This window comes from Paramacrobiotus metropolitanus, unplaced genomic scaffold (assembly GCF_019649055.1).
Source record: "Paramacrobiotus metropolitanus isolate TYO unplaced genomic scaffold, Prichtersi_v1.0 Parri_scaffold0000305, whole genome shotgun sequence".
NCBI lineage: Eukaryota > Metazoa > Tardigrada > Eutardigrada > Parachela > Macrobiotidae > Paramacrobiotus > Paramacrobiotus metropolitanus.
The window spans coordinates 39,240-61,394 of record NW_026570525.1 but is presented as its reverse complement, the minus strand read 5'-3'; the positions used below and the strand labels follow the sequence as shown (position 1 = coordinate 61,394).

Genomic DNA, 22,155 nt, shown 5'->3' with positions numbered 1-22,155 from the left:
GATGCAACCGAAACGGTTTGCTGACTTTTGTTTTAACAGACTCGTACGGAAGAGCCCCGAACGGAAGCCTTTACGGTGGACTGCCAACAGTGCATGGATGATAATGCGACGAGGGACAACAACAGAATGCCCTGCGCTGTGCATCGTATCCTTCACGAACGAACGAATTTCCGGCACCGGGCGCAACACCGTGCTCAGGCGGCGGCACTACCTAAACGTTGTCGCTGTGATTTGACTGCATACCGGTACCTAGCCGGCAGAGAATACCTGATTAACCAGCTGGAATCATATGAACAGGACAATCTGGCTACAATTCAGCGACAACGAGCTCGCGACCCGAGATGGGAAGGAGCTCGACCACCAGTCCTAACAAACTGTTCAGTACCGCCAGATGTTGGACCTGCAACGTCAACTTGACGACCAGAAGAAGATAAAGGAGGTCGATAGGAAGATCGCCACAATGCGAGTCCATCCACCACCGACCGATTTCGAACCGGAAATAAAGATTCGGGTACAGACACCCACAGGGTCTCCCGACGACAGTCGGAGAATTAACTCCTACAATACGTGATGTCTTCGTCGGAGATTCGAACCGACCGATGACCGGCGCATCTATAACGATGATGATGAATATGCCGGACGGAACTCAACAGCCAGTTACCTTCACACCGGCAACTCAGGAACAGTTGATGGCAATCCCACACGGGCAATGCCTGGGTCACACAGACCCGTCAACTTCTCAGCAGATTCCTCAATCCGGAATCCCTGGAAATCGCGCTCAACAGCAGCGCCGACCGAGCAAAACCTTGCGGGACATGACCTTAGACACCGGATCGGCCCAGTTGACCTTCGAGACAGAATCGAAGCGCAACGAGCCGTTATCCATGAAGCAGGAAAGAGCCAACAGAGCTCCACCAGGGAAACGTACTGGATCTGGAGAAACGGGGATCGGACTTACACGACAAATAAGTCAAAACGTAACGTCATCCCACCTGAACAACGGCCGGAAGCCCAACAAGCGGAACCACCAGCCGAAGTCCAATCTGAACTGGCAGCTCAACAGGAGCAGATGGACGTCGACGTAGCCGACCAGATGGCACAGCTACCACAGGTGGAAGTGCCGATCCGAAGACCCTCGCTATGACCGAGCTCGACAACAAGGAATCGAGGTCGTCATGCTACACCTACCGAAAGGACGAACCACATTATGAACGTCATGAATTACGAGGAACGGTACCGACCACACAAATCTGGCGGATGGTAGAAAACCTTCGTCAATTCCTCGTCCGATCCGGATACCAGGCGCTGTTCGAACAACATCAGTGGCGGTCCGACTTCAACATGAACGCGCACACAGCGCCGAATGTTGAACACCCATACACCAGATCAGATACGTTGCCGTCGATGACCGACCCGGTCTTGCTCAATGTACCATTGTGCAGCCCGGACGGAACACGTGCGAGCCAACTAGGAGCTCAGGAATACTCCCATGACGAGTTGGAGAGTGTTGCCCAGTTCGTCATTACGGACGCACACCCAGCCTTTGTAATCACCGCGGCTCAGGCAGCACTGGATTTAACCCAGTACCTTCCGGAAGGAGAAGTCGACATGGCCCAGGACGGAGCCACGGCATTCCTGCGATTCATCTTCGCAGCTCGACTCGCAATTACTTTTTGCCATTACACCCTGTACGGACTGTACCACAATGAAGCGATACCAGCAGCTGTGAAACCCTCGTAGCCCAACTCGGCACACCAATGAGAAGTGTTATCCTAGCTGTCTGGATGCGTGACATACCCACGAACGGTATGCGACAAAGTATGCCTTTCGTGAGGATCACGTAGATCCCAGCGACGATGCAACCCGATTCATCAGCTGGTACCGCGAAAAGAAAACTTTGCCTAGCGGATTCAACTCGTCGCCCTACGAACCTTGGATGTCGGATGACATAGCACCCGGCGCACGACCGTTCGCGCTGCGGCTCCGCAAACAAGCGGCCAAGGAATCGAGGAAGAGCAGAGCGGAGCGCCCAGGCCAGAAACAGATGAGACCGACGAGATGTCTCAACGGAGCGGCCGGCGACTTGTAAACCTAGGGACCCGACATACGGCCACATAACCGACCTGGCCCGGACGATGATGAAGAAGAAGATTACTTCGGCGGCGACAAACCCGTCGAAGTCTCACTCAGTTAAGATCGAGTTCCCACATTGGAACTCGATCCCCCATGGAATAATCTTCAAGGAGGCATTGCCGAGAAACGGCACGGTCGAGAACCGACCTTCGACTGAGAAACAGTCTAGCTGAGAAACAGCGCCGTCGAGAACCGACTTCGGAACGGACACTTCTCTTTAGTTTTTTTTTTTTTGAAAATGACCAACCATGTACGCGGCGGACGTCAACGACGATTTTGCCAGAAAAGCCGACTGCACAAGTCGGCCGGATTCTTTGGTCGGACCCGGAAACGCGTGGTTAGACCCGGGTATTTCGGCTCTTTCACCGTACCGGTACGTCCCCAAGGAATCCCTGGAACGAACTGGGCAATCGACCCCAGTTCACCAGCTTAGCAAAGACAGATCGTAACCACATCTGCTAACAAAGCAGATCGTCAACCACGTTCTGCGACCATCGGAGCCAACAGAAGCCCCAATCCGCGTTACATGGAGATCGATACTCGGCCAACCGACTCCGGAGAAGAAACCGAGAGGATTACGCTAACATGGCGCGAAACACGTGACTGCGCGCGTTTCACGCCATGTTTGCCAAGCGCGTGGCCACCTTCGGAACCGGGTAGCCGAGCAGCCTTCACCATTGTAAACAGTGGAAATCCCTCGGCCGAGCCGCCAACAGTGCAGGAAGACTCGGATTTGACTAGGTACGGGAGCCGACCACAAAGGTCGACTTCGTACTTTGCCCATAACTTGGAGACATAACGGATACTGCTGCGCAAGTCGACCACAAAGGTCGGTTGTGCAAGCCGATCACAAAGATCGGTTTTGGAGACCCAAACTGTTCGACCTGTAACGATGCAGATCGTTAAAACCACGACTCGCTACCTTCAAACGATCACACAGATCGACTGAGCATATGGTAGCCGACCAACAAGAAGTCGACCATGGACGGAAGCTGGCAGTAGCAACGTGGTAACTTAACCGGATTCTCCGTTTGAATCCAGACCTACAGGCTCTGTACCTGGAGATCAACCGCAGTCTCCCCCAGACGACATCGTGACCACGACTACGCGTCTTCGAACGTGCTGCCATTCCCTGAAGAGAACAGCGACGGTGATTTGGATACTGGTGTACCAACGACTCCGCCGCGACCTGCTTCCCCATGTCTCCAATGGAACATCCTAGGCAGACCGTGTTAGGGCGCGATCTGCACCCTCTTAATGAACCCCGCTGACAAGGATCATGCGGCCGCAACAAAGTGGCAGCATGGCCTTTGTCAGCAACGAAAATTTCCCCGTGGACATGAGTCGTCTACCCCCAACAGAAGCGGCTAGGCGTCACAGGTTCGCGACAAAACAGAATGGAAAATCGGATCTGACGACCTCAGGGACTTGCATGTGCATGAAGTTTAAACCAAAGAGCTCGGCTCGGCAACCGGGGGCCACAAAGACCCTTAGCGTTGTGAGCGAGCGCAGTGCATGATGAAACGCCAGTCAATCGGCCAACAGATGCCGGAGGAAAACCTTACCTCGCAGGACTGGGCGACCCAGAAGCAAGCAATTCGGATTGACCGACCTCAACAGTAGCTCGGATCCGACCTGGAGTTCACGTCAGAGATCACAGAAGGAACGGAGTTGTGCTGCCGAACATCCCTCTGCCAGTCCGAACTGACCGAAGGATGTCCTGACACTACGGACCCGACAACTGTAGCCGAACGCACAGAACTCGAAGTCAACAACCACCAGATGGAGGTCGGAAGTAAGCGACAACAGCTCGGAAAACCAACCAGAAGTACGAAATCGACCTCTCAGTGGAAGAACTTACATTCCCGGCGGATAGACACAAAGTTTATCCGACCTTGGGAAGTCGGAAAATAGCCAACCTCCGAACTTGGATATGGATATCCGACCTCAAGCCGAGGTCGGAAGTGACCGTACACAAGTCGGTAGGGTACGACAACAAGTCGGCAAAGACATTCAGAAGTCGAGAACCGACCTCCTAACGGAAAAATCCGACCTTCGGACGGATGGAAACATAGTTCATCCGACCTTCCGAAGTCGACCGTAACCGACCACATGTCGGAAGTCGGCGACTTAGTCAACATGACGGAAGAAGAACGACAGATATCTGCGGTGGACGAATTCGACTTGAAGGAACTTGTTTAGCCCCACATGGGCATGTTATTGCAGGTTAACCCTAGTCGACCACTGACGGACAGGATAACCGACCTCGACAGAAGGTCGGATAACAACGGAACAGATTGGATGGAAGTCGACTGGACACTTCCATCGCCGAAACTCATAAATTCCGACCGGACCTTCGAGCCAGTTCGACTCGGATTACTACAGACCAGGCTCGTGGTAGCAGATTGAACGGTTGTAACCGACCACTTTAGGAACGGAACTGCTGTACATGACGACCACAAAGGCCGCATGACTTACACACAGCTCTTTCCGACCTGGACTTCAGTAATTCGGAACATAGCCGAATTTCCCCAGCCGCCGGTTGACTTACCGGTAGGCCGACCTTGGTCAAACCGACCTTGGTCCTATTCCCCATTCAGAGAGGATGCCTCGGCATTTGCAATTGCAACAGTGCCTCTCTATCCCGAACGGACGGATACGAGTCGGACGTAAGTGTTTAACCGTGCTTATCCGACCTCGGTGAATTTAACCGGTTACGACGGGTAACCCGGGAACCGATGCCCCGGACCCAACTTACCGGATGAAAGTGGACAGGAGACCCCGTGGACGTCATCCTAGTCGGAATAGGACCCCCGGACAGATTTTTGCATTTTTTTAGTATTTCTCCTAACAAACGGAATTGTATTTTTCTAGTTCGATCTCTTTAACAGATCTGTTTTTGTAACCCCTTTTGCTCACTGGAATTGTGATTAAACTTTATTTCATACTTTCTTTCGCGCTGTATACAACTTTCATTACACTTTTCTTTCACATTGTTCTCCGTTGCCAATGACGGAATATAGCAGTACAGTACGTAAAGTGACGGCTTGACTCGTACTTTCTATTATTCGCTGTACCTTCTCGATCGTTCTCTTTTGTGTTCGGATTTACTTTTGGTTGTTTCTACACGGATGCGCCGTGTCTATATAAGTCCGTGAGTGGCAGTACTTTGGGGATCAGTTCTCTCAGGACGAGTTTTGGCAGTTTCGGAGTTTCTAATTAAATATCGTCGGAGATGCAGTTCTCGCTTCGCGTTAGCTATGCCACATTGAGATTATTAGCTCATACTCTGTCGTTGAGTAGGTCGGTAGGATAGATTATTACGGTAATTATTCCTATCGTACTGATCTCTCCGTCATGGCGCCCACCGATGTTCGAACCTAACCGATGGCCAGCTAAGTAAACTGTGACTGAAATTGTGATTGAAATGGTGAATGTTAGCTTCTAGAGAGTGCTCAGTCCGGGTACAACTGTACTGACTGGACGGATGTCCGGGCAGCTGGTCTGCCGTCTGGACGCCTAAAGCGTTAGTAGTCCGGGTACTGGCGACGGGTAGGTTGGTGGTGAGCCGATTCTGCCCGTGCCTGCGACCCACGACGAAAACTTGTAAATGTCCGGGGGCTCTGCCCTGTCTGGACGCTGAGCAGTTTGTCCTGCCAGCAGGGCGATGCAGGGATAACCTGTAAATCGGCCCATGAGCACTGACATGAAAATGAAATGAACTGAATATGAATTGATGACGAAGTGAATTGAAACTGAAGGTACTCGTAGCTACTGGCCAGAGCACGAGTTTCCTAGAATTCTAAAGCGTAGCGGTTGCGCAACCGGCTGTAAGTAGACAGAGTTCGAAAGCAGTCTTCCTTGAGCTAAAGTATTGTATGCCAGAGCAGTGCCTGAGCATATACAGTGTCGACACATGTTGAGCTAAAGTTTTGTATGTGAGAGCGAAAAGCCAAGCATACAGGTGCACCAAAATCTTAGCGTAGCCATACAGCCAGAGCAATTGCGAGCGCTGTGAGCGGTGAGAGAACACCGACGATCAAAATCTCTTTCTGAAGTATCCGGGTAAGAACAAAAGAGTCTACCTGGAAGTCAGTGTAACGAACACTGAAAACAAAAGCGTAGTAAAAGTTTCCGCGTAGGGACTAAAGCCTACCGGATTAAAATTTGAAACCAGTGCAACAGACACTGCGAATAAAGCCGTAGCTGAAGTATCCGGGTAAGAACGATAGTTCCTCGGAAAGTCAGTGCAATGGACACGGAAAGTGTAGCGTCGACTGCATACGATAATGCAGCAATGCAAAATGAAAACGCCGTACAGTTTGGCGGCATCGCTGAAGATGAAGAATTGTGGTATGACATGCACCCATTGCAGTCAGAACTGATTGAATATTCGCTTGACAAAAATAAATTCGGTAAAGCAATTGAAAATTGGGATGTCAAAATTGACGATGAAATGAATGTTAATGAATTAAAAGAGATTGCTTGGGCATCTCTGTACACTGCACTAGCCTTGCAGAGGAAGTACAGTAATGTAAATCGTATATGCCATGCACTAAGCGGCCGCAATACAGATTTGGAAATTGAAAACAGTGCTTTAAAAGCTGAAGTGTCTAAATTGCGCACTAAAACTGGAAAATTTGAAAACGAGTATCGCAGTGAAAAAATACGAGCTGATGAACTGATGGAGCGTCAGTTAGCTTTGATGTTAAAAATGGAGCAAATGCAGCAGATGTCTAAAACGTCTGAAAAAATACAGTACCCACTAATATATGAAGGTACACAAGAAAGTGGTAAAGTGGAACGTTTTATTCTTGATTGCGAAAGGTGCCAAAATTTAAATGGCTGGACTGAAAAACAGTTGATTGATAAAGGCCTGTGTTATGCACTGAAGGGCGATGCATATATGTGGTATATGGAGCACAAAAAGTCAAATCCAGATAAAGACTGGAGTTACTGGAAGGCAGTATTAATAAGTCACTTCTCATCGGAGAGTGACCCGGCCGAAATACGGCAGGCTATGTATGCACGTGTCTTCACAGAGGAAGACACGGTGAACTCGTACGTAGACGGTTTCTTAAATTGGTTCAATACGCTAAATACGAAAGAAGAAGAAAGAGTTTCAGTTCTCGTTCAGGGACTGAAGAAAACCCGAATGGAATGGTATGGCAAGCTGGTAATGTCAAAACCAAAAACTGTGGAAGATGTAATGGCGCAGCTAAAAACGCTGTACGCACTGAAAGTGCAACGAGAAATGTATGAAATTAATGATTGTAATGAATATGATGATGAATATGAAAATACGTACGATGAGTACACGTATGAAACTGAAAGTTTAAACAATGACGAATGTGAATGTTACGAGGAATATGAAAACTGTGAAAGTAGCAGTAGTGACAGTAAAAACCGTACATGATTGGAAATGTCGAAATTGATGTGAATAAATGGCGAACTGACAGTGGTCAGCCGATCTGTTCTAAGTGTCACGAGCTGCACCCAGCAAAGTACTGTACATTTGAAGGCAAATGGAAAGCTGTTACGAAAGAACCGCCGCCTGAAGTATTGAAACGGTACAATATGAAACGGGTTGAAATGCGGTCAATGGAAATTCGTACTGTTCAGTGCGATTCAAAATTACCTGAAAATGTTGAAACTAAAGTGCTGCAGCACTCAAGTTTGCGGGGGCGAACAGTGCCCAATGAGCTACCGCCCGATGCGTCGCAAACGACTGTGTCTAGTCAAGTTTGCGGGGGTAAGCCCACTAATACTGGTAAAGCCTTATTGGCCGAAAATTTGGTTAATGAACAGTTTTGGAAAGCCGAGCAGCGCAAGTGCAAGGATATCAAACATTGGTATTACTTGTACAAAAATCCTGTGAAAGCGAAAAATAAATTTCAAAATGAGGAAATTTATCACATGGTTGTGATAAATGGTTTGCTTTGTCGAAAGCGTTCTGGTAATGGAATTGACAGAATTGTAGTGCCTAAACAATGGCAAGAACAACTGACAAAATCAGTACACAAACGATATGTGGAAAACGAATTAATACCGTGCGGAGTGTCAGTTCAACAGTATCTGACCACTCGGTATTACTGGCATAATATGGTGAAAACTATTGAAAATGTTTTGTTGAAATGTGGTAACGTTGAAGTAACTGGAAATGTTGAAAATGTGTCAGATTGTGCTAAAGTGCGTGATATTGAATGCGTAGCTGAAGAGTGCGGTGAAGCGCAGTTTGAAAAAGTTAAAATTGGCCTTACGCAGTCACAGGGAGAAAGCCCTTGTACTACGAACTCAGTTCAGTATGGGTATGAGTTAGCTGGTCGTAGCATCGGCGCAGACAACTGTGAAAAGCCTAAAATCGTAAATGAAACTTTAGCGGACTCTAAAAATGCAGTAACTGAAGTTGACGGTCAGGAAGTAAAAATGGTGTATGACGAAAAACCGTGTGTGGTTGAAGAACTTCCAAATGCGCCTGTAAATTTTCTGGGAATTTATTCCCCAAGATATCCCTTTTGAATGCCGTCTTACGGTGATTGTACGTTTGCGGATTGAGTCGCATTGGTAACCGCCTTGAGTTGCAATGCTGACTGAATACATGCAGTTGCTGGTATTTCGCAATTTCAAAGTGGTGTTTTATTTTATTTTTATTTTCTCCATCGCGGATGTTTTTTGCGTTGAATTTTTCATCGGCGATTTACATTAAATTTAACTTTGCCACTAAAAATCTTCATTTATTGCGTTCCGACGTTTTCCTGTTTGTACTCCGATCTCCGACTGCCGTTCTGCCATCCTACTCAGTCTTCTGGCCTACGCTCAGTTCTCCATCCCGTCAAGGATCCTCTCCTCACTTTCCATCTCATTCAGTCACCCGTGGAGGAGGATCAGTCATTCGTTCTTGGACGGTGGATGGATATGCCCGCCTTTGCCCAGTCGTGAGCATGAGAACTCATTTTATTTAGTTTTTTATTCCTGTTTTTCCAGTTCTTTTCTTTTTGTGTTGGGTTCCCCAAAAGCCGTTTGCGGGGTGACGGAATATAGCAGTACAGTACGTAAAGTGACGGCTTGACTCGTACTTTCTATTATTCGCTGTACCTTCTCGATCGTTCTCTTTTGTGTTCGGATTTACTTTTGGTTGTTTCTACACGGATGCGCCGTGTCTATATAAGTCCGTGAGTGGCAGTACTTTGGGGATCAGTTCTCTCAGGACGAGTTTTGGCAGTTTCGGAGTTTCTAATTAAATATCGTCGGAGATGCAGTTCTCGCTTCGCGTTAGCTATGCCACATTGAGATTATTAGCTCATACTCTGTCGTTGAGTAGGTCGGTAGGATAGATTATTACGGTAATTATTCCTATCGTACTGATCTCTCCGTCACCAACAGAAGCAAGAAGCCAGCCAACAGAAGCACCACCGGTCCAACGAAACGCCCGAGCGGCTTCCGGATTTTCGGCCGTGAGTGGCTTCCACTCATGGGTCCGGAAGTGAAGGAGGGACGGTCAACCAGACACCGGACTCCCACTGCTAGAGGACGCGTACCAGCGACCCCACATTGGGTCCGACTGGAGAGTTGTGCGGTACTGGTGCGGTACCGAGTTGGAGCATCCTTCGCAGGAGCTCGGATTCCCGCCCAGAGGCATGTCAGAGGCACACGACTGCGCCTGGTGCATACGGCCCACCATGGACGTATTAGCACTCATGCTTGCCATATCGCCTCTCTCGCTGTACGTACGTGTGCTGCTGCACTGCACTCATACCCGCTGAAGCGGATATATGCGGCGCACACACTGAGCATACTTGCTCTCTCGTCCCTCTCTCGCTGTATGACTCAGCGTACGCTCGCGTTGGATTGAGTCCAGTCTGCGCATCATCACACAGCTGATGGCACACAGCACGTGCTTGCCGCCAGTTGCTTCTTTCACGCCTTGACGGACGCTCAAGAGCCTTTTCTAGCATTCACTTGCTTGTTTAGCCATCAGTGCTTTGTTTTGCTTTCCCTGCTATTACGCAGCATTGTTCCCTTTATTTGTCAATAAAGCACACTCGTGATCTCCTCGCGCTTGCCTGTTACACTCAGTATAACCGTCAATTTTTACGAGAAGTCAGCAAAGAGGTGATTGCAAGTTTCGACCAGAATCTTTACACTATGTACATCTTCCTTCGGTCAAGTGTGGTTTTCTTTGGAAACATTTCCATACGTTTGCACAGCAAGGAGCAGTATAACAGTTCGTGCAACATGTTCGTAGTATAACTGGAAAAAAAATCGCGCCAGTAAAAGTTTTCTGGTAAATTGTACCGGAATCAAAGTTAATTTCTGTAGGAAACTCGAAATGAACTGCAATTCGCAAAAGTGAATAACTGTATTAAGTTTTTTCACGCGGCTTGTTACGGCCAGTTATTTGAAGATTTTTATTTAACGGCGTCGAATGAGAAACGGCGCTTATGAAATGTTTGTAATTTCCCTTAATTTTTTTTCGTTGGCTGGTATCTAATTCTCATGCTTATTTATTTCCGGCTGGTCTTTTAATTGCAATTTTTTGTAGGCGTTTTCCTGCAGTTACTGTTGTCATTTTAAATGAAAATGTGGGAGGCAGCACGCACCACGCGCTCCCTTCGTAGGGCATTTTTTTGGGGCGGTTCAACGGACATGTTCGAATAAGCAGTTTTGAGAATAAATAAGTTTTAGTTCGAATAAAAAGTTTTTAGATTGCATGATTGCCCTTTCATCGCAGGTTAAATACGGTTCAAAAGTAAACCTGAATTTTGAGACGTTTTCATTAAACAATTAAACGATTAAATGATTTCGACTGCTGCAATCTTACAGTCACAAGAACAACGGTATATGAGTATCCGTCACAAAAGCGAATTGTCCTTAGACGAAACGTTCTCACGGCCAAACGCCCTCCCTCTAACCGTCCGAAGACGGTCAAGCTCACCGCTTCTCATGACCAAATGTCGCAACGACTTGTCCCGGAGTCGGCTCTGTTATCAGATCGACGTTTACGTATTTTAAATAGATTGCCACAAAAAAACCAAATGTAATACTTATAGACAAAGCGGTTTTGTGGCATACAATCATAATGTTGTCTTCAGTACTTCAAGGCACACGCCAAGAGCGATAATGTAAACGCCGAAAGCAAAAATAATTGTTAATGCTGACTGAAAATTAAGGAAATTAATTGTAATTAACGATTTTCTACTGCAGTACCTGTACAATAAGAATTTTGCCCGTATGCTTTTTGTTTCAACCTAGCGACACTTTCATGCGTTTGGCACGCTGTGAATTATATTATGCGGCTGTGAATTATATTATATTATATTATGCGTTCAGTTATAAATTATGCGGCTGTTCTTATTTTCCTGAACATTAAAATGATATCATCCCTATTCCAGAACACTAAAACGGAAAGTGGAAATTGCTCAAAATTATAATTTTGTTTTTATGTACAACCGCGCACGCGTTATATACTGTAAGGGCGGGACGCCCCGCCCTCCTGAGTAGCTATTCGCTGTTTCTGGGGATTTCCCCCCCGCACATTGCTGCGCTGTTTTGACGGACCTGCAGCACAGTTGCACTGGCTGCAGGATCCTTCCTCATTAGTTTTGGTGTTGCTGCGCCACGGTGCGCATTAGATTCGGCAATAAAGCCTCATCCGGGTTCACGCTGTTCGCTGTAGAAGATACGCGTGGCGCCCATATGGCCCCGCGTTATATGGTAGCAGATCGTTGGTTACGAGCCAGGCCGTGCACGCTGCCCGCGCACGGCTCCTCTGATTATTTGAGCCAATTTAACCCCTGGGTGTGGAGCTACAAACGCCCCCCCCATTCTCGCGGAACGTGACGGATTCCTCTCCCAACTGACGGAGATGGACGCCTCCCGCGACGACATGCCTCCCAAACTGGACGGAGATGCCGCGGAGCGAGAAACGCCTCCTGCGATGCCGTGGAGCGAGAATTGCCTCCTGCGATGCCGACGGCGAACGCGACCCGGACCAGCGGGAAACCATAACGGATACACCGCCAACAGCACCAACTCCGATCCCAACGGCACGGATCGACCACCAGCACCACGCCGAAGAATTCCCCCACCAAAACACTGCCCGAACTTCCTGGGACGGCGACATCCCCGGACGGAGCAGTGGATTTCACCGCGGATTTGCGTGCTTTGTTTTTTTGCAGGGTCACGGGCCACATAGACCCCAAACCCTGCCCAAATTTCCCAGAACGTGACCTTTCCTTTGCTGAAGAAACTACGGAATTCACCCGTTTCCGGGTTGGACCCTGGATCTGGCGCGACAGTGCGTTGACCCAGACGGTTGACTCGGACCGAACCGGAGCCGACCTGACCCGGAACCCAACCTGAGCCGAACCGGATTTGAGCCGACCAAACTGGAACCGAGCCGACCGGATTAACCGCCCGAACCGGACCGAACTGACCCGGAACCCAACATGAGCCGAACCGGCGGGGGGGTGCGGATCCTCCGAATCCTGGGAGATTTCGCTCCGAGGACGTAGCGATGCCTGCAAAAGGGGTGTAAGGGCGGGACGCCCCGCCCTCCTGAGTAGCTATTCGCTGTTTCTGGGGATTTCCCCCCCGCACATTGCTGCGCTGTTTTGACGGACCTGCAGCACAGTTGCACTGGCTGCAGGATCCTTCCTCATTAGTTTTGGTGTTGCTGCGCCACGGTGCGCATTAGATTCGGCAATAAAGCCTCATCCGGGTTCACGCTGTTCGCTGTAGAAGATACGCGTGGCGCCCATATGGCCCCGCGTTATAATACATATAATTATATTCTACCGTATCGTATCGTTTGGACACCCACATATCGTAAGTGATGCGTGGCCCATTATCGCATCATCGGACAATTTTCTTTGAGTTATGTGTACCTACTCATAATATGAGCTTGCCTGCTTCTGATAAGTTAGCGCAGTGTGTGTACCTGCACTGATATATTATGTGATAATGTGTTAAACATAAAGCGTGCATCCTTTGCATTGTTTTACAAAAGTGTTTTCTTTGGCGTCGTTGATCGCATTACCAGTTTACCAACAGTGTCAGTATTGCTGCACCCACAGAAGAATGCAGGTTTCGCTATAAATACCATACCGATTGTTGCTTCCAGCAATAACTTGTTGAGTAATACCGTTTCCGCTTTGCAGACAGTATCAGGCAAAAATTCAGTTATGGCATCCGGCGTGGATCGAGTCGACGGCGAACAAACGGCCACCGATGCGCCTCCACAAACTTGTGATTCTGTGCGAACGGAGATGCCTCACACCCACTTTAGCCAAGCGATCCAGGATATGCTGACTAATCAAATTATGTGCGATGTGACACTTAAAGGGATGGACAATGCGTGCGAAGGCATTCCTTGCCACCGCAATATCGTCAGCGCACACAGCTCATATTTCCGGACAATGTTTTCCATCGGCATGAGGGAGTGCCACGAAGACGAAGTTTGCCTGAAAAATATTCCATTTAGTATTCTTAAAACGTGAGTTCAGAATTTGTCCAGATCCGATTTCCTGACGCTACCATGTGTTCTGTACCAGCTGCGTTCTAATTTAGGTTGATCGAATATTTATACTCCTTTCCAATCGTAATTGACGCCTCGAACGTCCACGATATCCTTGCTGCTGCCATTTTCTGGGATGTCCTTACCTTAGCTGAAACATGCTTCGAATTTTTAGAGCATCAGCTCGATAAGAAAAATTGCCTGAGGGTATTTTGCTCACTCCACTGCGAGAGTTACAAGCCCAGTTTTGTCGCACGTGCCAAAGAATTACTTTTGCAAAATTTTATTGAAATTTTCAGTGATGGAGAATTTTTAGAACTCGATAAAGATAAGGTAGGACACAATCGTGACTTCATTGCTTCTTGTATCTCCAAAATTTTTATAGGCTATCTTATCGGGGTTTGTTGTTGAAACAGATAATCGGGGTTATCACTGCCGATGATTTGTCTGTCGCCAACGAGGACGACGTACTATCAGCCGTTATCCGCTGGCGAGACCATGACCTTCTTAATCGGCGAGCCCACATGCACGAGATTCGGAAATTTATTCGGCAACCGTTTCTGCGTCCACCATCTGTCCGGCATTTTATTTCTGCCATGGTGAATGCAACTAGAGATAGATTTTGTGACAAGAATTGGGATGATTCTGCTGATTTATCTGAACTTCAGTATGTCCAAGCCGATGAGGATCACTTACAGTCCCGACCGCGTAATTCTTACGGTACATAAAAGGTATATGATCAACTACTGTAACTAATCCAGATTTAAATTTTGGCACATTGTTCTTTCTAAATCTCTTCATTAACGAAATGTTTTGCCGAAGGGTATTGTGTGCATCGGAGGGACGAACCCAGATGGTGAAGTGCAGGACGTTGACTGTTTTGATCCCTCTAATTCAACATGGTCAACTTTAAGGAGCTTGCCATGCGCCGTTTGGTACTCTGGTTTTGTCAAATTAGACGGGGAAAAGCTGCTTTTATGCGGCGGGTTCAGTGAGAAAAAGGCTTCACTTACAGAGAGGTTTATCAGTACGACCCTCTCCTAAACGAATGGGAAGAAAGAGCGGGAATGCAGACTGCACGATGTGGCCACGGCGCTGCATTTCTTAATGGGGCCGTTTATGCTATCGGCGGGATGACTGGCACTGATGAATCAGTGCAATTCATACCGACGGTAGAACGGTACATTCTTGCGGAAGATCGATAGGAGGCAGTGGCCGACTTACCAATCCCGCTCGCAGGTTTTGGTGTCGTAACGTTCAATGGTCGGATATATGTATTCGGTGGAGGGGTATCAAACGAAGAATCATCAAAATCGGCTTTCTGCTACGATCCAGTCAAAAATTCCTGGAGTCAACTAGCAAACATGCCCTGGGCCCGTTATTTTGTTTCGGCGTGCGTTGGTCAGCACGGTTTATTATATGTCATAGGTACGCAGCTTTAATTAAGCGTGCATGCTGTGCTATTTCGTCTTTCTTGAAGATCAATTTCAGGGGGAACGGAAGGCGAGGATGGTGACAGTCTTTCTTATGTTGAAGCATATGATCCCCGTGCAGATCGATGGATCACAACATGTAAGAATTTTTCAATGCTACACAGTTAGCTTTCAAGTTTCAACTAAGTTTTAAGCAGACTCAACAAAGTCTGTTTCACTTGTCACGTTTGATGTGTTGGAATCTGAAACATTGGGAAAGTTATTCGAAACTCTTTTCAGGCGCAATGAACACGAAGCGTAGTTTTCCCGGAATTTCGGTTATTAATGGACAAATTTACGCATTAGGAGGTCATGACGATGAATACGAAAGTTCCACTGAAATATACGATGAAACGTCGGATTTATGGGTCATGCAAGATGTACGGCTACCCAAGGCAAGGAGCGCGTTTGGATGCGTCACACTCACCATAAAGAAATCGTAAAGCGTATTGTTGTTTGCGGTTTATACCAGCTAGACAGCCAGAATGAGCGGTCAGATCGGGTTACTGGTGCATAGGTAAAGCACGATGCCAGTTTTCCGTTTCATATCCCCGCTTGCGCAGTCCAATATGCTACTGCTAATTGAGAACTGCAGAACTCTGAACCTAAGGATAGTCCAGCGGATAAGAAAACCTAGGAATCATACAAACATTTAGCAGCATAAAAAAAGGATTTTTCGAATTTATCTGTAATTCGTAATTTATTAGTAATTTATCTGTAATTAATATTAAATTCCAATTCCACAAATAACGGAAACCGCTAAGTAAGAGTAATTTAGGTAATCGACTGAAGCGTAGCGGAGGTTTTGTGTTTAGTGCTAATGGAAAATGTGATGTTCCTGCGCCGGTCACGAAATGCACGTATTTGCGGTGCTATTTGTTACCGGATGCACACCTGCAGTGTGACCGTATATATTCACGCTATATGTAACTCGCGGTGTTTGTGCGTCGGTCACTACCACCACTTGTGCATATTCACGGAAGTATTTGCTATCAAATGTAGTGTAAGTTTTTGCATTTAATAATACCGGCGGCATTCTTAGAAAGGTCACCTGTTTACTTGATAGTCAGTATTCCCGTGTGTTCTTCGTCGCCAATATGATTATAAGACATTAAGGTTTTCGTTTTTGGTGAAAAGGCCGCAGGGCATGGACCCCAAAGCGTCTGCGTGTCCGTGGGTCCGTGGGGCCGTTTTGCCAATCACAGTCTTGACATATCCTGCAGGACACCCATTTCGGCCACCAGACATTGGGGTCTCAGAGGCTGCCATAAAGACGGCTGTCCGTGGGTATCCCAGCGAAGGGAGGGCGGCCAGATGAAGTCCGAAAGAATTTCCTGTTGAGGAAATTCTGAAAAATGGCGAGGGAGCGGAATCGAACCGCTGGCTACCGAGTGTGTGATCCACGTAGCACAGCAACTGTGCCATCGCCGTTGTTGGCTGAGATCAAGATATTTGTGCTTGAGCTTGAGCCAACCAGGTAGACGGCGAATGGGGCGGCTGTCCTGAGTGCAGAGCCTTCTGCTCTGACAGGGGCCATATAACAAAAAAAACCTAGGATCAAAAAGCTAGGAAGATCAGCAACTACAGAACCTACCTGTACCTGTATGTGAACCTTCTGGCAAACATGCCCGCACCAGTACAGTTTGTCGTGCCACAAAAGTCACAATCAGTATCACCAAAATGATAGCCCTTTGGCTAGATTGGGGTTATGAAGGGCATATAAGGGAAAGCTGCATTTTAGATCGATATAGTATTTAAAAACTTTCTCACCAAATCCAACAATTCGGACCGCATTCAGCAGCAAGCACTACCGCACATGTGAGCATTTTGTGGCGTTAATGGCACAAGACTGCATAAGCGGACATTTATTAATCGACAGGCCCAAAAATTTCTTTTTACGATTTCACAGACATTTATTCACAGATCCTACGTAAGTGCTGGCCGGGGCCAAAAGCCCAGATTCCACTTGTCGCTGCGTTAAAATTTCTACCAACTGGAATGCGAGCATTAGGTGACTTAGGTCTATAACGGTTTCCTGTTGATTTTGCATTATTCAATATATTTTTCAGCGTCGGATAAAATTTGGTTAGCAAAATTATGCGCATCCATGTTTGCCTTCCCATCCAAGCAGTAGCGAAATCCTCGGTCTCTGATCCAGCTTATAGTTGAGATTCTAAATTGGGCTTGAACACAGCGATCTTGACCTTGGCGAGGATACCCTTACTGCGGGAAGAGGAAAGATTCGGCGGTACACACGATGTTTTGCTGGCCTTTTTTTCTGCCGGCTGCGATTTTCTTTTCTTCAAAGATACATTTTCTCCACGACGAGCTTACTGAGACTTGAGAGCACCGAGCGTCAAACATCATTGCTGAATTTTCGTCTGGGATAGCCTTTCGGAAAACAGTGCGCAACATTCGAAGTCATTATTCTGGGCCAGTTTTTCGTGGCATGATTAGGCATTCACAACTTTTAAACTTCATCGAATCGCCGGGAAAACATTACATAAAATACACAAACGCGATAGCCATAACGCTCGAATACAGGTTTGTTTTTGAACAAACTAACAAAAATATGACCGTTACTTGTTAATAGCAGCGAGGTGTCCATTAAAAACTTTCACAAAGTAACAGATATTGTGCCTAATTGTCAAAATTAATTGGTTTAACCGGGAAAGGGAATATGACTATCCAGAGGGCAGCGATTATGGCGAAGGTCACCATTTTTTGTGGAACACGGAAGCTCGGGTGCCGGGTGCTGATACCAATGCAGCCACACCAGTAACTTTCGGGAGCGCCTCCTATCACTTAAAGATGGCCGCGAAACTGCTTGTTGCCGTCCTGGAGGAGCGCAGCACGACCGGCTCGCTGGAGATTAGCGCGAGACTCGATGCAGAGAAAAAATCCCTAATGGAGCAGTTAAATAAATACGTTAGAAACCGAACAAATAAAAATCAGTAGCTAAATAAATATATAGGTACAATGAAATGCTTAGTATATAAATCTAGACAATTGCTGCATTCGGGAACCACGGTAGCGTGTTATGCCGAACCGGGAGTGTACAATATTTTACGGCAACGACGCGTCAGTGAGGACGTTTTCTTGCTGTCTAATAAAACACTTAAAAGAACAGCGGGCTGCATGTACAGCTGCACGATGGTTTCTTATTATCCTAACTTATTGTAACGCATTTTAGTTTTTATTAATCGTGCACAAGATCGGGATAATCGCTCTGTAAGTGTACAGTGCAGCACAGGTGTATCCGGAATAACGCGGAGTTGCGCGTTACTGCATTGTTTCCATACACAGTATAACTATTATATGCTTCATAAGTACAAAGTACATAATTATAAAATAATGATGCAGAAAAGCAAAAAAACTGCACAAATAACATAATAATTACAAGAATATTTACTGCGTTCATTAATTCTGACTGCGTTCATTAATAATACTCGAACGTCGGACTGGGCTAACAAATTTTGTTATCCTGCCGAGCTCTTAAACGTTAATTTATTCAGTTTTGAGTAGTTCAAATGTAGTAAACTGGCTTTGCATAACACGAAAACATCTACAAGGGCAGCGGGCTGCGATTCAGGCATCAAGATAGTTTGCAGTATAGAGAAAACAATCTGGTCTGCTTTTTTCTGCGGCATTTTATTTAGAATACATATATTAACGTACAATCTGATAATAGAGCCGACTTCGGGACAAGTCGTTGCGACATTTGGTCGTGGGAATCGGTGAGTTTGCTCGTCATCGGGCAGTTAGCGGGAGGGTATTCGACCTGAAGAACGTTTCGTCTAAGGACAGTTCGCTTTTGTGACGGATGCACATAATTAGACCGTTTTTTTTTGCGACTGTTTTCGTTAATTTTCATTTATTTTGTTAAGACTGCAGCAGTCGAAATCAATCGTTAATAAAACGTCTCAAAGTTTAGGTTTACTTTTGAACCGTATGTAACCTATGATGAATGTGCGATCATGCAGTTTAAATATTTTTTACCTATTCGAACTTGCCCATAGAACTGTCCGAAAAAAGCCCTACGAGGTGAGCCAGTGGTGCGTACTGCCTCCCACAGTTTCGTAAGGACACAGTAACTGTTAACTGCAGGAAGTTGCCTACAAAAAACTGAAATTAAAAGACCAGCCAGAAATAAATAAGAAGCATTAGAATTAATTACCAGCCAAATAAAAAAAAATTAAGGGAAATTACAACCTTTTTATAAGCGCTGTTTGCCCTGGGGTACAAATAGTTCAAAGGCTATGGCGGAGGGGGCGCAATTTCGGGGAGGGGGCGCAATTTCGGGGGGTGGCATTATTTTTCAAACGGTATATTTTGGGAGGGGGCATTATATTTCAAACAGCTGCTCAACCTGTTCTAGTGAAACTGAACGCAGTCGTTACCGGTAAACTCGACAGCGCAACCTTCCCAGCAACATTTTCGAGCATATACTTAGGTCCCCATACACTTTTTTGCAACGAATACCGTATTATGTTGATGTCCGTTTAATGCTTGCTCACAATCACAACAACTTCTATAAAGTATTTGCGGTACACCTATCATTTTGCAGCGCTTGACATTTATTAACGGCCCCCTGGGGCGTAATTTCGGGGGGTGGCCTTATTTTTCAAACGGGGTCTGGGAGGGGGGCTTATTACAGGGGGGGGCTCTTATTGCGGGGGGAGCCACAAATTCGATAATTACGGTACCTTATTTATAAAGGTTGTTAATAAAAAAAGAGAACGACGTCGTCTACGTTACCAATAAGATGCTTAACAGCGACATGAGAACCGTGAGTGGTTGTGTAGTGTTGTGGCTATATACGGTGTGTGCGCAACTGCAATTCCGGCATGGATTAGTAAGACTAACGCACCATGAACTGCTTTGGTGTGAGTTTAATCTTTTTCCTCTTAGCGTTATTTGATAAAGCCAGACTTAGCCCGTTATCGGTCGATGCCAGCGTTGGTGACGCTCACTTGTTATTTTTCCTGAGCCTTGATGCTGAACATTCTTCCCATTCTAGACGCATAGGGATTTTAAAACACGTTTGTTACGTTCTGACTTGCTGATATGTCCAACCTTTTTAACAATCTCCTTTTAACGCGAAGTGGCCAGCAACTCGGTCCTTTTGCGAAAACGAGCATACCGTCGACGCGTTACACTTTTAGACAAAATGTAAGCATATGACACATAAAGAAATGATTTTTTTAACTTTAAAATGGGTTCAATAATAGTAATGCATTTGTTGTTGCTGAGAAATTAGTTCTTAAAGTGAAAAGTTTTAAGTCGATTTTTACAGTTCAGATTTGAAAAAAAATATTCTGAAACGGCCATTTTATAGAGTGAAGTATTAGAAGCCTATTAGACGGACAGAAGTTTGATTGATAAAAAAACATAAAAAGAAAAAAAATCGGGGCTGCCAAAGAAGTGCTTGGGGCACTCTGCCCCTGGATATTTCTGGCCATACCCTCGTGAAAATGTATAAGTTTTTTTTATAACTTTATTTGAACAGCGGCTGTATCTTTTTGTGCCGCAAAAGTTAGAGTAGAACTTATAATACCCAACTTAATTTGGAAGTCGTTTTTAGAAGTTTCATGGTACTGCATTCAGAACTTTTGCTTTATCGTTGTCAGACGTTTTATTGCAATTTTTGCCGCACATTACTCGTAAGTCGTAATTATGCACATACTTCAGTTTAAAACGCACAAAAAAATTAAAAAATGACACTAACATTACAGCAAAAACTAGCAATTAAACAGCAAATTATCGTCTGTGGCACTTTTTAAATACAGAAATTTAGACCGGAAGAATTTACGACAAAAGCCAAAAACCAAACAATAAGCCTGCTTCGCTTCCGGAGTCGACCCCAGTTTGTCAAATGGGCAAATCCGTTAGTTTCCTGAGGAACGGGAAAACATTTATTTTACCATATCAATAATTTTGAACTACACGTACAATACGCAAATGACAAATTTACTAACTGTACAAATTATTCAACGCCAGTTTACTCAGTTTACAAAACGCCTAAGCCCATAGTGTGGAGCTCACCTTTTTTTAGACGCGCAATGTTCTTCCCTCCTCCATCCAAAGGCCCAGTGTGCGTTCTCGAACGCTACGAAGATGGCGCCAGGAATTAATATAATGCCTAATGAAGGTGAAAGATCGTTCCACGGAGTCGACTCCAAAAATAACCGAAAAACCTGAGACAAATACACCAAAATTAACTTTCCTGCCTTTAAAACCGACAAGCAGTACTGTCAATTTTGTTTGAAGGGATTTTCAAAAGGATGTGAGGAAATTAGAGCCTAATGGAGAGACAGCCCGCTTAGCAAAAAATAAAGACAGAAAATCAAGATCGCTCAGTCTTAGGACTTAGAGAAGATGCGTACTGTACTTTTCATAATTTCTTATTTTCTATGATTACTAACTAGAACGGAGTCGACTCCAGAATTTATGGCTGCCTCTTATAATTATAACGCCTTAGAACCAAGCATCATACCTGTTGTAAATAGAACAACAACGAATCATGGCAGTTTCGCCCAACAATCCAGCTGCAGGCTCCTCATTCATCAGAGACGCAGACGCTCCCAACAGTCAACGACTCAACAGTGATTCTGCTCGTGAACCCGTGGTGAAGTAATTTTAACATGGTATTGATTTCTGACTCAATGTTTCAAAATTCCATACAGAAAGCTACAGATCACGTCTGGTTTCAGACATTAATCATTTTCTACTAAACCCTTCAAATCAAAACAAACTGTAATATCAGTAATAAAAGTAAAAAGTCACAAAGAAAGTGAAACAAACTGATGTGCTCACTGCAGCTAGGGCAGTGCGTTGAATTTCAACGGCTCGACGGTGTTATTAGCGAGCTGACTTGTGAGCTATATTTACGCGGTCGACCGCGCGGCCTTGTCGCGACCGCCACCTCGTGGGGTTACATGGATAATTTTCACGTAGCTGCTCTTTTGAGGTTATAAAGCCATAAAAATTTATTGTTATTTGTGTATGTAATTTGTTGTTGTTATAGAACTTTAT

At 45.9% G+C, this 22,155-nt stretch overlaps 1 protein-coding gene and 1 long non-coding RNA gene across 2 annotated transcripts; one reads left to right on the top strand and one right to left on the bottom strand.

Annotated features, from left to right (window-relative positions):
* Positions 1 to 13,162: 13,162 nt before the first annotated feature.
* Positions 13,163 to 14,090, top strand: LOC129601967 (kelch-like protein 7). The gene is made up of 3 exons (XM_055500888.1): positions 13,163 to 13,627; positions 13,702 to 13,981; positions 14,034 to 14,090. The coding sequence occupies exons 1-3, from the start codon at positions 13,317 to 13,319 to the stop codon at positions 14,088 to 14,090; spliced, it is 648 nt and encodes a 215-aa protein (XP_055356863.1). The 5' UTR covers positions 13,163 to 13,316.
* A 6,759-nt stretch (positions 14,091 to 20,849) lies between these two features.
* On the bottom strand, positions 20,850 to 21,918 carry LOC129601972 (uncharacterized). The gene is made up of 3 exons (XR_008692332.1): positions 21,617 to 21,918; positions 21,166 to 21,317; positions 20,850 to 21,016 (listed from the first exon to the last, which is right to left on the bottom strand). It is a non-coding gene; the product is annotated as an uncharacterized LOC129601972 (long non-coding RNA).
* Positions 21,919 to 22,155: the final 237 nt, after the last annotated feature.

Excerpts from the sequence above, each read along its gene's own strand:
- LOC129601967 (XM_055500888.1), top strand. The coding sequence starts at position 13,317 with ATGGCATCCGGCGTGGATCGAGTCGACGGCGAACAAACGGCCACCGAT. Across the intron at positions 13,628-13,701 it reads CCATTTAGTATTCTTAAAAC|GTTGATCGAATATTTATACT; the intron begins GTGAGTTCAGAA and ends GTTCTAATTTAG. Across the intron at positions 13,982-14,033 it reads TAGAACTCGATAAAGATAAG|GCTATCTTATCGGGGTTTGT; the intron begins GTAGGACACAAT and ends AAATTTTTATAG.